General features: G+C 35.8%; 1 protein-coding gene across 2 annotated transcripts in view; it reads right to left on the reverse strand.

Moving 5' to 3' along the window:
* TLL1 (tolloid like 1) overlaps positions 1-15154 on the reverse strand; it is a 327523-nt gene that overhangs the window by 106046 nt on the left and 206323 nt on the right. For both annotated transcript variants that reach the window (XM_020976340.2, XM_020976342.2), the window contains exon 10: positions 8248-8363. In XM_020976340.2, coding sequence (XP_020831999.1) covers positions 8248-8363 — 116 coding nt within the window. The remainder of the gene's footprint in view (positions 1-8247; positions 8364-15154) is intronic.

A 15154-nucleotide genomic window follows, 5' to 3' on the forward strand; every position in this document is an offset into this window, starting at 1 on the left:
GATAAGAAAAAGAGAAAAATCACAGAACAATATTATTTATGCGTGTCTTTTAAAATTTTATCTAATAGTCTACATCAGCTTAAAAGTCAATTAGTTTATTTGAAACTTGACTGAAATTGCTTGTCTGCAATGCAATGCAATGTAGTTATCCTCAGATTTCTTGCAATACACTGAAATTTTCAAAATCAGCATATCAGGACTCTTACTTGTTCTATCACAGAGTTAAAATGGACCCAATGATACCTAGACATCACTATGCACATTTAAGACCCCATTTTGCAACTTGGCAGAACTATAGAGGCCTGGAGACAAGGTAAAGCAGTAGCTCAAGGCAACAGAAAAGCTGCAGGAAAAATAATAGATCAACTTCTGTCAGCACAATTAAGAAATTACTGCTAATCCAAGCAAATTCAACAGTGCTACCACAAGGGCAATTAAGAGTAATGGGACACCAAAGACACACTTTACATATACACATAAACACAAACACATACATACAAAATTAGTATTAATTGACTTTACATTACAATTACTTAAATAAAAAATAGCACGATAAGAGAAAAATAACGTGAGACCAAGATTTGCGGAACATTTTTTTTTTTGCCTGGCTTTGCCACTAATTAAAAAAGAGCCTTTGGCAAGTCACTCAACATTTCTGAGCTTCAGTTACCTATAACATGAAGCATTTGTAGTAGGTAATCCTGAAAGTCTCTGGTTCTAAAATTCTATCATTTCATGATTTAAGAGAAGTAAAGATGTGTTTCCATTATTAGAAGCAATAAATGGAAAGTCAAAAAGCACTGTACTATCTGTATACTTGAAGACCTGGAATCTGAACTACTACTTAAGAGCTATGAGACCAAGTAAGGTCGAATCTCCTTACTTCTCTGAGACTGAGTTTCTGCAACTGTAAATGAAGAACAACAAACCTGTTTTTCCTACCTCACAGGTATCGCCAATTGTAAAACATGCATCAAATTAAATAATGTGGTATTAAATAAGAGTGGTATGAAAACTTTCAAATGCCATAGAAATATAAGTTATTATTATTGTTTCTATCCACTTTATAACTCTCCCTCCCCCAGGCAATTCTCCTAAGATCGTAAGCTCCAGAATTAGCAGGAGTTTCCTCAACATGATTTTGTGCTACAAATGAAATCACAGGTCCAGATCAAAACAAAGGGGCACATTTAAATATATATATTATTGTTTAGGTAACTTACACTGAGATCTCAAAGCAAATTATAAATTGAAGAAAGAAAAAGGAAAGATATGAAGTTTCATTACATGTTGGGAAACATAGATTGCAATTTAAGCAATTCCCAAATTACAACGAATTCATACTTTTCAAATAAAACCAATCCCATAAGTATTTATTAAAGACTTACTATATACAAAGTGAAAGGCAAGATGAAGCAGTACCTAGAGACCTTTGCATCTGAAAGACCTGGATACAAGCCATACTTCATGCATAATGTAGCCATGAGCGATATGAGCTGGGGAAGGACAGCTAACATTTAGTGAATGACAGTCAGAATCCATGAAGATTGTGTCATGCTGCAACATTCAGCTAGACCTAATAACATGAATTTTAATAAAGATGAATGGAAGGCCTTGCACATGGATCCAAAAACCCAACGGCACAAATACAAGATAATGCTAACATTTAGATGGAAGAAGCACTTTCCGAAAGGGAATTTGTCAGAAAATTATTTGGTAGTGTTAGTAAACTGCAGGCTCAATATGAGTTGAGTATAATATGGTAGTCAAAAGAAAAAAAAAACTAATGTGACCTTGGGCTATGTTAGGAGAAGTATGGATTACCAGGAAAAGGGAAGTACAAGCATAGTTGTAACCTGCCCTGGTCAGATCACATGTCCTGGAATAACAGGTTCAATATGTATACCAAAGTTAAAGTAAAGAAAAATACTGCAAATGTGAAAAACATCTAGAGGAGGGCAATGGGGATGGCGAAGGACCTCAAGGCCATGTCAGTTCCTCCTGAGGTACCTCAACATAAAGAGAGAAAGAAGCCCTACTTTTGGGCTTTCACTAGTCACACTGTCAGCTATCACTACTTTCACTGTTACAAAGCATATGTCCACGTGAGAGCTGGCTTTGAGCCTATTTACTATGCATTATGCTTCCTTCACCCTGGGGGAACCAACTGCTTGAAGAAAAAAATTCATATGAAATAATTTATAATAAGGAAATCTCACTGCCAACATTTTCAATTATGGGAAGATTATAATACAGTTGTTAAATCTTCAATCTTTCTTGCCATACTCTCCTAATAAACATTTAGTAAAATAATATCTGAATAAAAGGATAAATGGATTTCATGTTAAGAAAGGGACAGGAAAAGAGAGAAGAGGAAGGAAAGATGAAGTGGGATAAAGTGTGTGTGTGTGTGTGTGTGTGTGTGTGTTTGTGTGTGTGTGTGTGTGTTTAGGGAAAGATACATGTCAAGAGAAAGGCAAGTGTAGAATTAAGAAATGTAAAGAGTATTACTTAAAATGAAAGAAACTGTAACACAATACAGAAAGAAGACCAATTAAAGAGGGGTATAGCAAAAGTGAAAGAGAGGAGTATATGAGTGCATTAAAGAAAGGAAGATGGACTAGTATATTAAGAGAAAAAAATGTGGAGAGAAAGGTAACCTATGAAGTTCTAAAACCCAAAGGATTTTTTTGTTTCTATCTTAAGTAAAATAGCATCATTCTGGGGCTTTTTTAATACCATGGGAGGAATAATAGACTCAAACTATCACCCAACAAATCTTCCTGATTCAACATAATTTAAGAATAACAAACCATAAATTAGAAACTGTAAGTCACTGCAGTTCATTTCAACTTTACTCATCATCAATCATAATGATTAATAGCCACAGAAGAAGTAAAGAATGGAAAGCATAGGATTACTTAGTTTTCTGCTATTTGAAAGAGCTTAGGTGCTGTTTTGCTATAAAGAGAAAAGAAAAGCTCAAATAAGTGGAAAATGAGTCACATTTTGCTTTTGTAGTAGACTGAGGATTAACAAGCAATGTTGAAAGAGAAAGTATTTACAACTAAAAAGGTACACCATTTTTCCCCCAGGTATTTTCTTGCTCTCATGAGCAGATGGTCAATTTTACTGCATGTACTTCCTAGGTTTATTTCTTGCTACTAACACACTGAATGGTTCTCAAGACATCTGCTTATCTCTGAAACTTTAATACCTTTTGGAGATATGCTTTCAGACATTATCATAATTTACGTATTCCCCCTTGAAGGGATATTCTGAAATCACAGGTCTGCCCATGTTCCTGCCACATTCAATAAACTCCAGCAGCTCCCTATTAACTCCAGGGTCAAATAAGAAGTCCTTTGTCCAACATTTAAAACCTCAGACAACCTGACTTCAACCAAGGCTGGTTATACATTACATCCCTTCACACTCCCTAGAGTCCGGCCAAAATAGCCTCATTCTTCGCAGACAACATTCTCTCTCCATTCTCCAAAACTTTGCCCAGGCTCTGCTTCATGTCTGTCTTCTCTCCTCATTTCAGCCTCTTAGAATCTACACAAACACCACATCACGTATGATGCCTTTCCTGATCCATCTGGCTGCTAGTTTCTCTTCTTTCTAAAAACTTTCTTGTATTTATTTTGAGTATATTTTGGATAGCCTTGCATAAGCACACACTGTCTTTGCTAATCAAAGGCACGATTACTTGAGGAAAAGGCCTACTTTCATTCTTGCCTTGGATATCTGTTGCTTAGCACATTGCCTGGTATATAGTAGGTATTTAGTCAATGCTTACCATTTGACAATTAATGCCCTTCATAAAAACAATTCTCACAATGGTTAGCATTTTATCTGCCAACCCCTTATACTGTAGATTTACAATCTGATCACATTTGACACCAACAACCACCATGGGAAGAAGGGAAGGAGGGAGAAGAAAGAAAAAAGAGGAAGGGAGGGTGGGGGGAAAGGCATTATTGTTGCCATTTATAGTTGGAGACCCCATCAGACTCAAAGATGTCCAAAGTCACAAGAAACAATGGCAGAACTAAAGTTGATGTTTTCTGGATCCAATTCCAGTGCTCTTCCCATGGCATAATGTGATCTTCTCAAAAAGATCACAGATCAAGAATCAATGAAATTGCATCAGCAGAGATAACCTAGGGTTTTTTAATTCTATTCTACAAAGTGAGGGGAAAATCTATAGATGTGGACATGCCATATGATCCACTGGAATGCATGCAAGATTTCTCAGGAAGGTCATTTCTCCCAGACAGGTGGGATGAATTCTGTGGAAGTATATAGAAAACAGTTTCATGGATGGGTTGTCACCTGTACTGTAGAGAATGTGTCAGTGCTAAGATCACAGATCAAAAAATTGTCATACCACATCACATATTTCATTATGTTTTGTAACAACAATAGTAATTAGCAGATATCTACTCATTTTTTTAAACTTTTGCTCCAATAATATCAATTTCATAGAATTTCTTTATTATTTTAGAATACTCAGAATAGCTCCAAACATTTTGATGATGGATTTCCTTTAGTATTTATGATGAATTTTTAATTATTCCTTCTGTGGCTGTCTGTGGCTATTCCACAGCAAATGATAAATGTTAATTTGGTTTTCTGCTCCTACCAGGGTGCTCTAGGACATACTATGAATGCTCTGGAGAAACAAAATATTTTTAAATATAAAAAAAATATCTATTGCTGTTCTTCCTTTCCCATTCTCCACAAATTAGGAAATTCCTTCTCTAAATCAAATATAAATAGTATGTGGACTAGCCACTGTTTTGAATTATACACATTACTACCTAATTCCCATAATGTGGAGGCCTGACAATATTTATAATGTTGATTTATATGCCATTTTATTATTCTTTCTAAGGACTTTATGCGGTAAACACAGGTCTAACTAGGGCCTGAGGCAAGTTCCAAGAACTGTGCCCTTCTATCCATATTAAAGCAAACAATTATTTTTTATTAATTTAGTTTTCAACAATCACTTTCATATATTTTTGAATTTTAAATTTTTCTCCCTCTCTCCCCACCTCTCTCCCCAAGATAGTGGGCAACCTGATATAGGCTCTATATATACATTCCTATTAAACATATTTTCACATTAGTCATGTTGTAAGGAAGAATTAGAACCAATAGAGGAAGCACAAGAAAGAGGATACATAACAAAATAGAAGAAAAAAAAGAGCAAATAATATGCTTCAATCTGTATTCAAACTCCATAGTTCTTTCTCTGGATGTGGATAGCATTTTCCATCATGAGACTTTTGGACATGTCTTAGATCCTTGCATTGCTGAGAAGTCTATCAAAGTTAGTCATCACACAACATGGCTGTTACTGTGTACAACATTCTCCTGGTTTTGCTCACTTCACTCAGCATCAGTCCATACAACTCTTTCCAAGTTTTTCTGAAGTTGGTCTGCTCTTCATTTCTTGTAGCACAATAGTATTCCATCACATTCATACACCAAAACTTGTTCAGCCATTCCCCAATTGATGGGCATCTTCTCAATTTTCAATTCTTTGCCAACACAGAAAAACCTGCTATAAATTTTTTGTACATGTGGGTCTTTTTCCCATTTTTATGATCTCTTTGAGATACAGCCCTAGAAGTGCTATGCATATTTTCATAGCCTTTTGGGCACAGTTCCAAATTGCTCTCCAAAATGGCTGGATCATTTCACAACTCCACCAATCATTAGTATTCCAATTTTTCCACATCTTCTCCAGCATTTAGCATTTTCCTGTTTTGTCAATGTTTGCCAATCTGATAGGTGTGAGGTGGTACCTCAGAGTTGTTTTGATTTGCATTTCTCTAATCAATAGTAATTTAGAACATTTTTTAATATAACTATAAATGGCTTTAATTTCTTCATCTGAAAATTGCCTATTCATATCCTTTGATCATTTATCAAGAGGGGAATGACTTGTATTCTTATAAATTAAGCAAATAATTTTTTAAAAAAATGATCTTTAAACCCCACCACTTCTGTTCCAATAGAGTCCTGGTTTCCCTGGGAATGGTCAGAAGAGAAAATGGTGGTTTCTAAATGACTATGTCCATAAACATTCCAACAGAATCACAGAATTTTAGAGCCAGTAAGGACCTTAGAGATCATTTGATCCAACCTCCTCATTGTACAACTAGAAAACTGAGGACAAGAGAGTTCAAAGGTTCATTTCGGCATAAAACTTGAATGAAGTGACTTCCCCACATCAGAGAGTTGGTCAGTGGCAACCACAGGAATAAAAATATAGCTCTCTTCTAACTCTCTGACTGATGCACGTCCCACTACTCTGTGCCGCCTGTGGAAGAAACTCCCCGTCAGTGAACCTGCTTTCTGGCCTATTCCTTCATCCCTTCATCAGGGGATGCCCTATAATTTCCCCTACATGATGCTACCCTGCTCTCCTCCCCCCCCCATCACTGCCATTAGACAGCTGAATCACTCAACCCACCCTGGCTCTTCTATGGGTAGCAAATCCCTATACTTAGTTTGTCCCACTTAAAAGAAGTATAAGAAGTAGAGATTTACATAGATCAAACAAGCTAAAACCTTACTATCTTATTTTTTAAAAAGATTTTAAAGGAGCCCTGAATAAGCAAAAAGCGTTTGCAAAAAAAAAAAACAATTATATTGGTTTTCTACAAACAAACTTATTTAGAAAGTATAAGCTTGGCGTTAAAAGCTGAAAGTAATTTTCTATAGTACTACTGAAGAAAATAAGAGTCACACAGTACTCTGCCCTAATCATCCCATATTTAGAGCCAGACTCCTTAACCAGGGAACCAGCAATCCCAAATAGGCCTGCAAATGTATTTGAAGAAATCTGTGAAGTTGGATGATGAAAAATTAAAAAAAAAAATTACATCTACAAAGATTCTTTTGTAATCCTATGTAATTTATTGTATACATTTAAAAACATTTTTTCCCTGAGAAAGAATCCTTAGCTTCCTGAAAACTAGAGATGTCTAAAAACAGTGGAATACCTTACAACTAGTAGGTCCTCCTCTCAGTAAAAACGTCCAAAGGCTGGGAAAGAGTCATAAGAAGGGATTCTTAGTCAGGCATGAGCTGTACTAGATGGTCCCTGATGTCCCTCCAACACTGATGCTGTGGAAGTTGCATTCCATGAACAATATGCCAGTTCTTCCTTATGAATCCTACCCTCAGATCAGTGTTTATTAGCTATACATCATCCTTGTGTTCAATCAAAATTAAACTCTGCTTTTCAAAACTCACCCTTTTAGAAACCCTCTATGTGCTTATGTGCTTCTACAATGATACCTGGGAGACATTTTTGGAAACACAAGGAAGGTCTCTACTATGTTGGGTAGCTCCTCTAGTGAAAGTTTATAAAGGCATAGACAAAAATCACATAAAATGAGAAGATGCATATGGGTCTGAAACTGCCTGTAGGAGGCAGCAGTCCTATCTAGAAGGATACAAATCCACTGAAATAATAAAGTGTACATGAAGAAAATAACCACTGATTGGTGTCCAAAGAGGACAATTAAAGCACAGCAAAGAGATAAAGGTTCTTTTTTTTTTCCCATTCCTGTCAGGGAAATAATCTAATTTTTTGTTATTGTTTAATTGCTTCAGTCACATCTGACCCTTTATGACTCCATATAGAGTTTTCCTGGCAAAGATATTGGAGTGGTTTGCCATTTGCCTTCTCTAGCTTGTTTTACAGATGTGGAAACTGAGGTAAACATGGTAGAGTGACTTGCCTAGGGTTACACAGCTAGTAAGTGTCTGAAGCCAGATTTGAATTCATGAAAATGAGTCTTCCTGATTCCAAACCGAGTGCTCTATCCACTGTACCAGGTAACTGCCCAAATAATCAAGTACTGCTAACATTTTGGAAAGTACTGTCGTCTTCAAACTAAATTATACAGAGACTGTGCTCTCTGCAATTCTTTCTCTGTAAGTACAAAGCTTTACACATACTAGGTATTTAAATAGTAACTGAATAACTGAGAGAATATGAGGCACTGAAAGATCATAAATTGCATTTACTACTAAATAATACCTTGGTCATAGTGTCTTAATGAATTCTACTATGATTTTCCAGAGGCCTTCAGTCTCTCACTTTGGTAGAGTCTACAAAAAAAAAAAAAAAACTAAAACAAATTCACTTTCTAAAAACCATGTGTGCTACTTTATAAGTAACTGAAATAAAATATTTGGTTTTTTTTTTGTAAAAAATACCTTTTCCCCTGGAGTCACAGAAATTCTCCATATACAATGTGTATAGGAAGGATAGCCATTTGGAAATCCCGGAGAAGAAAAGTTGCCAGTAGACTCCTGAAGTGTTTCTCCACAGGCTGAAAGAAATAAGATAAGGTAAATGAAGACTATTCCATACACCCCAGGATGAGGGCAGAAGTGTCTTCTTTCTGTTTTTCTGTCAAATTGTTAATTCAATTAAACGTCATTACAGATATGTTCTTTGGTATTAAGAATTATAAGAAGGAATGATTTTTAAAAATAAAAGTAATTTCCTTTGTAGGATCACTTTCCTTTATTTGTGCTATTATGCTTTCAGCTAATAAAATTTTCATACATAGATGTACTGGGTGATTGTTAAAGTTCTTCCTTAATTCTAATACTTCATTTTGGTGCAGAGATGACCCTGGGAAGGTCCTCTGGCTATGCCAATGGAACCAAATGTCCAGCAGTACTATCAAGCAAGCTATTAAGGCTGCAAATACAGTCTCAGTAATTTATCATGTGCTTTCCATGTGGTCAGATTAGAGAAGCTCTTCATCAGAATTCTGGCCCCTCAAGGATGAAGTCCAGGGACAATTCACGACTTGAGAAAAATTTAAAATGGTCCCCAGCCCCAAGTGCTTCTGCCATTCTACAAAGGCAATATTGGAGTGTGACAAATGGGTCAATGAGGTTTAAGGCATGGAAGCGTTATGATATGCTTTTGGTGGAGAGAATCCTCCAATTGAGAGAATCTGGACCCATCAAAGTATCAACAATATCTTAATGCTGTATAGGGGACAACCATAAAGCCAGGTTATGATGTTAATTATTAATTATTCTCATAAAGGCTTTCTGCATGGAAACATTTCACAAAGCATTCCACAAACTGTTCAAATCAGATCAACATTTTTCAAATTCAGCACAAGGACCTATACTTACTCTCATCATATGGATCAAAGTAATAGCTTCTCTTTACACATATGCAGCACTAAGATGGATGGAGAGACAGTGTGGCAGAGCAGATAGAGAACTGGCTTCAGAGTTGGGAAGACCTAAGTTTAACTCCCAACTCTGATACCCACCTTTAATATTACTCTAAGACTTAAAATCTCAGTGTCCTGGGCACCCTTTTAACACCATTCACTGGAAAGCAAAAATTTGCCATCCATACACTGATGAAATCACAAGTATGATAATTTTTTTGAGAATAAGATTACTAAGTATTTTCACATCATTTATTTTATCTGATATTAACAACCTTGGGAAAAAGTGTTACACATCCCTTCTTACTCTGATGTACATTCCTCTGCCCTCCCAAATGATCTCTTTCCCTGTTATCAGAGAAACTATTTGGAGTCTGAAAACTGTACCACTCAGTTACAAAACTGATAGAGTTTTGTCATCACTGACTTCAGGTACTAGTAATGGACACTTATCAGTAAGACAAAACAGGTATTCAATTGTACTAGCTGAATGAAGAGTCTATACTCACTTTGATCCTCCCTCTTCCTCAAGTTGCCTACTCCAGGAAATCCAACTCCAGGAACTTGGGCTCTCCCATAGACACATCCACTGGTTCACCTTTCTCACCTTTCATATGGTTATATCACCCTGTGGCTAGACTCCATTGCATTAATAGTGTGATATGCTAGTTCCAAAGAGCTAGTGAAATTTTAGGCACAGGATCTAAATGATATTGGTGGTATAATCTACCTTAATCTGACCACATATAGTATGCTGCGCTCAGATCTGGGCACCACACTTTAGAAAGTACACAGATAAGCTAGAGAGCAGTGATCTTCAAAATGAACAGCCATGGCCTGATGCCAAAAGATGTGTACTGAACCAATCAGAGAGTGGTAAGACAGGGCCATTCCATTTTTGCTGTGATAGTCAATTGTGGGGCATGACAACCACAGCATTCCTTATCCTTCAAAACTATGCCCCTCTAAGTACTGGGCAAGCTGCCAACCCCTTCCTATCCGAGCCTGGCACTTTCCCCTCAGGGCAGTGATAACCCAAACTAACCCTTACTCAAAGCAACTATGCTGGTGTCATTAGAAAAATTCTGTCTTAAATCCCTGCCTCTGAAATACCTCTTAGCTACAACAGGGATCTCATACATAGCAGGCTTTGCACTACAGGGAAGTAACTGGTGACTAAAAGCTCACTTTCTTCCTTTTTGTTTTGGATTGGGCCAAATGAGTTACACAAGATGAATGGACATGTCTAGATAACGATCAAAATCTCAGATAATCATTATGTTATCTTCCCTAAAATTCACCCAACTTTTGTATTTCCCTATTAATGTGAGGGTACTCAACCTCAGTCATCCAGCTTTTCACAAACTCTATAATATTAGTCTACCAACTTTCCCTCAACCTACAGACTCACACTCAAATGACTGCCAAGTCTTGTTGATTCTGTTTCAATAACATTTCAACTATCTGTCTCATTCTCTCTACTCACATAGCAACCACCCTAGCTCAGACCTTCACCACCTCTCCCTTGAGCTATATAAATACCTAAATTGGCTTCTCTACCTCAACTCTTTCCCCAATCCAAACTCTTCCCTACATAGCTAGCAACTAAATGATCATATGACTGTCATTTTCAGCTAAATCTAGTGGCTCCCTATTGCCTGTAGGATTGTTTCATCCTTATTTTGAACTTTTAAAAATTTATATTTAATGGACATTCTAATTATATAATTATGTAATGTTACACAAAATTTTATATTACAATTATTAGTATCCTAGATACATACATACATATATGTATATATATATATATATATATATATATATATATATATATATATAAATTTATTTTTAAAAGTAAATAAAAAAATACTGGGGGTTCACATGCAAAGATTTTTTTTTTTTTGCTGAGAGGAGTGCACAATCAGAAGAGTTTGGAGATCACTGCTACAGATCAACTAGGAAACATTAAAAAGTGATAACCTTGACAACATCACATATAAAAGCACATTACCACATGATTATCCTGTATTGGACATTTTCTTGGAATTAATGGATGGGAATAATCTTTTCTAAGTCTTAGACTGTCAGCATAGGAGAATGAGGCAATCCAGTCAGGACCATGTCCCAATCACTAGAATAACAGCAAATTGTTTTCACTGCTCCAAAATGTTACTGGGTAGAACAAAGACAGATTAAAACTTAACTGGTTGTATGTGGGGGACAGAGAAGGGAACTAACTCAAAACATGAAAATTTCCTGCTGCTATTGTCAACAAGATTATACACCATGAAAATGGTTTTTTGGGACGTAGTGACCATCCTTCAGTGTCTCTCAGATAAGCACTTTTAATATTCCAGTTTTTACAGATAAGGAAGCTAAGATACAGAATAGCTGAGCCTTGAACAAAATAACAGGGACCATTTTAAACCATTGCACAGTGTAAAAAAATGCTGTTCTGGAAATTAAAGTCCAGGGCTCTGGTCTCAGCTGTGGAATCTGAGCTGTGGCACTAACTAGCTTAGTGATATTGAGCAAATCACTAAACTTCTCTGGGTCTCAGTTTCTTCACTTGTGAAATGAGAGATTTGGAATAAATAATCTCTTAAACCAAAAGTATGAAACACAAAGACTACAACACTCCTGAGAGTGAAGGAACCTGATTAATATTCATTTGGGAAATGTTTAACAAAATGAATTAAAATATCATTGAACACAGATAACACTAATAAGTGGCTCTCTTAGTCAATATGTGCCCCACAGGAATTCTTAGAAATGGTTGAGTGGCCCCTGTTTCAATGTAATTTTGACAGCTGTCTTTTTATTTTAATTTTTGTTTCTGTTTTTGTGTTCTTAAGTATTCAATACTGAGTTTCTTTTTGACAAAGATTAGGTAAAACATGATTGGTTAAAAATAAAGTACCTTAATTTTGAAAGCTCTAGGGTATTCAAGGGGTCTCAGAAACAGAGCTGAAGATATCTCAAGAGAACATCTGTCAGATTAATGTTTAAACCTTTGGGAAAAGACAACTTGTTTCTTGGCAATTCTCAGAAAGGTAGATACCATACTTCTCCTGAAGACCCATGCTCATATTTTAGCATACTGACAGTCAAGTTATTCTTAATACTAAGCTGAAGTTTATCTTGAGTTTATTTTTGTATTTATCTAGTATTTTATTTTTCTTCAGTTACATATAAAAACAATTTTTAACATTTGTTTTTAAAACTCTGAATTCCAAATGTTCTCTCTTCCTCCCTCCTCACCCTTCCTCATCAAGAAGGCAAACAATTCAATATAGGTTAAACATGTGTAGTCATGCAAAACATATCTACAATAGCCATGTTGTGAAAGAAATCATAGACAAAAAAAATTAAGAAAAATGATGTAAAAAAATGTATGCTTCAATATGTATTCAGGCACCATGAGTTCTTTATCTGGGAGTGGAGAACATTTTTTCTTCATTAAGTCCTTCAGAGTTGTCTTGGATAGTCGTATTACTGAGAATAGCTAAGTCATTCACAGCTGATCCTCTTAAAATATTGCTGTTAGTTTGTACACAGTACATTTCACTTTGCATCAGCCCATGCATGTCTTCCCAGGTTTTTCTGAGAGCATCCTACTCATCATTTCTTATAGTACAATAGTATTCTATCATAATCACATACCACAATTTGTTCAGCCATTCCCCAATTGATGGACATTCCCTCACTTTTTAAATTTTTACCTCCCAAAAAGAGTTGCTATAAAAATTTTTATACATGTAGGTCCTTTTCCTTTTTGTTTTTTTATCTCTTTTGGGATATAGACCAAGTAATGGTTTTGCTAGGTCAAAGGGTATGCCTGGTTTTATAGCCTTTTGGGCATAGTTTCAAACTGCTACAGAATGGTGAATTAGTTCACAACTCCACCAACAGTGCATTAAAGTTTCATTTTTCCCACTTTCCCATCAACATTTGTCATTTACCCTTTCTGTCCTATTACTCAATCAAACAGGCAAGAAAGAGGTAGTAATACAGCATTGTTTTAATTTGCATTTCTCCAATCAATAGTGAGTTAAGAGTACTTTTTCATATGGCTATAGATAGCTTTGATCACTTCATCTGAAAACTCATATCATTTCATCATTTATCAATATGACTCATCTAATCAAATGGCTCTTATTTTTATAAATTTGACTCAATTCTCTGTAAGTTTGAGAAATGAGGTCTTTATTCAAGAAACTTCAAAATTTTTTTCAGTTACTACTGCTAACTGTATTCCCTTCTATCCTATTCCTTCCACCCCCATTTATTCTATTCTTTCTCTCCTTCACCCTGTCCCTCCTTAAAAGTGTTTTGCTTCTGACCACCCCTCCTCCAATCTGCCCTCCCTTCTATCACCCCCCCCTTACCCTCTTTCCCTCCTACTTTCCTATAGGGTAAGATAGATTTCTACACCCAATTCAGTGTGTATGTTACATTCTCTTTGAGCCAATTATGACGAGAGTTAGCTTCACTCACTCACCTTCACCCTCTTCGCCTCTACCATAAAAGCTTTGTCTTGCCTCTTTTATGTGAGATAATTTACCCCATTCTACCTCTCTCTTTCTCCCAGTACATTCTTCTCTCACCCCTTAATTTTATTTTTTAGATATCATCCCTTCATATTCAATTTACACCTGTGCCCTCTGTCCTTCTAATTATACCCATTCTAACTACCCTAATAATGAGAAAAGTCTTATGAGTTACAAATATCATTCCCATGGGAATGTAAACAATTTAAACTTATTAAGTCCTTTATGATTTCCCTTTCCTGTTTACCTTTTTATGCTTCTCTTGAGCCTTGTATTTGAAAGTTAAATTTTCTATTCAGCTCTGATCTTTTTATCAAGAATGAAGTCCTCTATCTCACTGAATGTCCATTTTTCCCCCCCCGAAGGACTATCAGTTTTTCTGGGTTGTAATCCTGGCTCCTGGAATATCCTGGTATGCTGCTCTCTAGAATATCATATTCTAAGTACTCAGATCCTTCAATGTAGAAGTTGCTAAATCTTGTGTTATTCTGATTATGGCTCCACCACACTTGAATTGTTTCTTTCTGAATGCTTGCGATAGTTTCTTCATGACCTTGGAACTCAGAAATTTGGCTATAATAATAGCCCTGGAAGTTTTCGTTTTGGCATCATTTTCAGATGATTAGTGCATTCTTTCAATTTCTATTTTAGCCTCTGGATCTAAGTTATCAGGGCAATTTTACTTGATAATTTCTTGAAAAGTGATGTCTAGGTTCTTTTTTTTTTTAATCATGGCTTTCAGGTAGACCAATAATTTTTAAATTATCTCTCCTGAATTTATTTTCCAGGTTAGTTGCTTTTCCAGTGAGATATTTCACATTGTCTTCTATTTTTTCATCCTTTTGGTTTTGTTTTATTGTTTATTGATTTTGCATAAAGTCGTCAGCTTCCATTTGCTCCATTCTTTCATTTTAATTTCTTCAGTGAGCTTTTAACCATCCTTTTCCATTTGGCCAATTCTGCTTTTTAAGGTATTTTTTCTCCTCATTGGCTTTTTGGACCCCTTTTGCCATTTGGAGTAGTCTGCTTTTTAAAGTGTTATTTTCTTCAGTATTTTGCGTGCGTGTGTGTGTTTCCTTTGCCAAGCTGTTGACGTGCTTTTCATGATTTTCTTGCATTACTCTCACTTCTCTTCCCAAACTTTCCTCTGCTTCTCTTACTTGATTTTGAAAATTCTTTTTAAGCTCTTCCGTGGACTGAGACCAATTTATATTTCTCTTGGAGGCTTTGGATGTAGGAACTTTGACTTTGTTGTCTTCTTCTGAATGTGTATTTTGATCTTCCTTGTCAACATAATAATTTTCTATACTCAGAGATCTTTTCTGTTGTTTGCTCATTTTAATAGCTTATTACTAGAATTTTAACTGCTTG

Source organism: Phascolarctos cinereus, unplaced genomic scaffold (genome assembly GCF_003287225.1).
Source record: "Phascolarctos cinereus isolate Bilbo 61053 unplaced genomic scaffold, phaCin_HiC Scaffold_9;HRSCAF=440, whole genome shotgun sequence".
Classification (NCBI taxonomy): Eukaryota; Metazoa; Chordata; class Mammalia; order Diprotodontia; family Phascolarctidae; genus Phascolarctos; species Phascolarctos cinereus.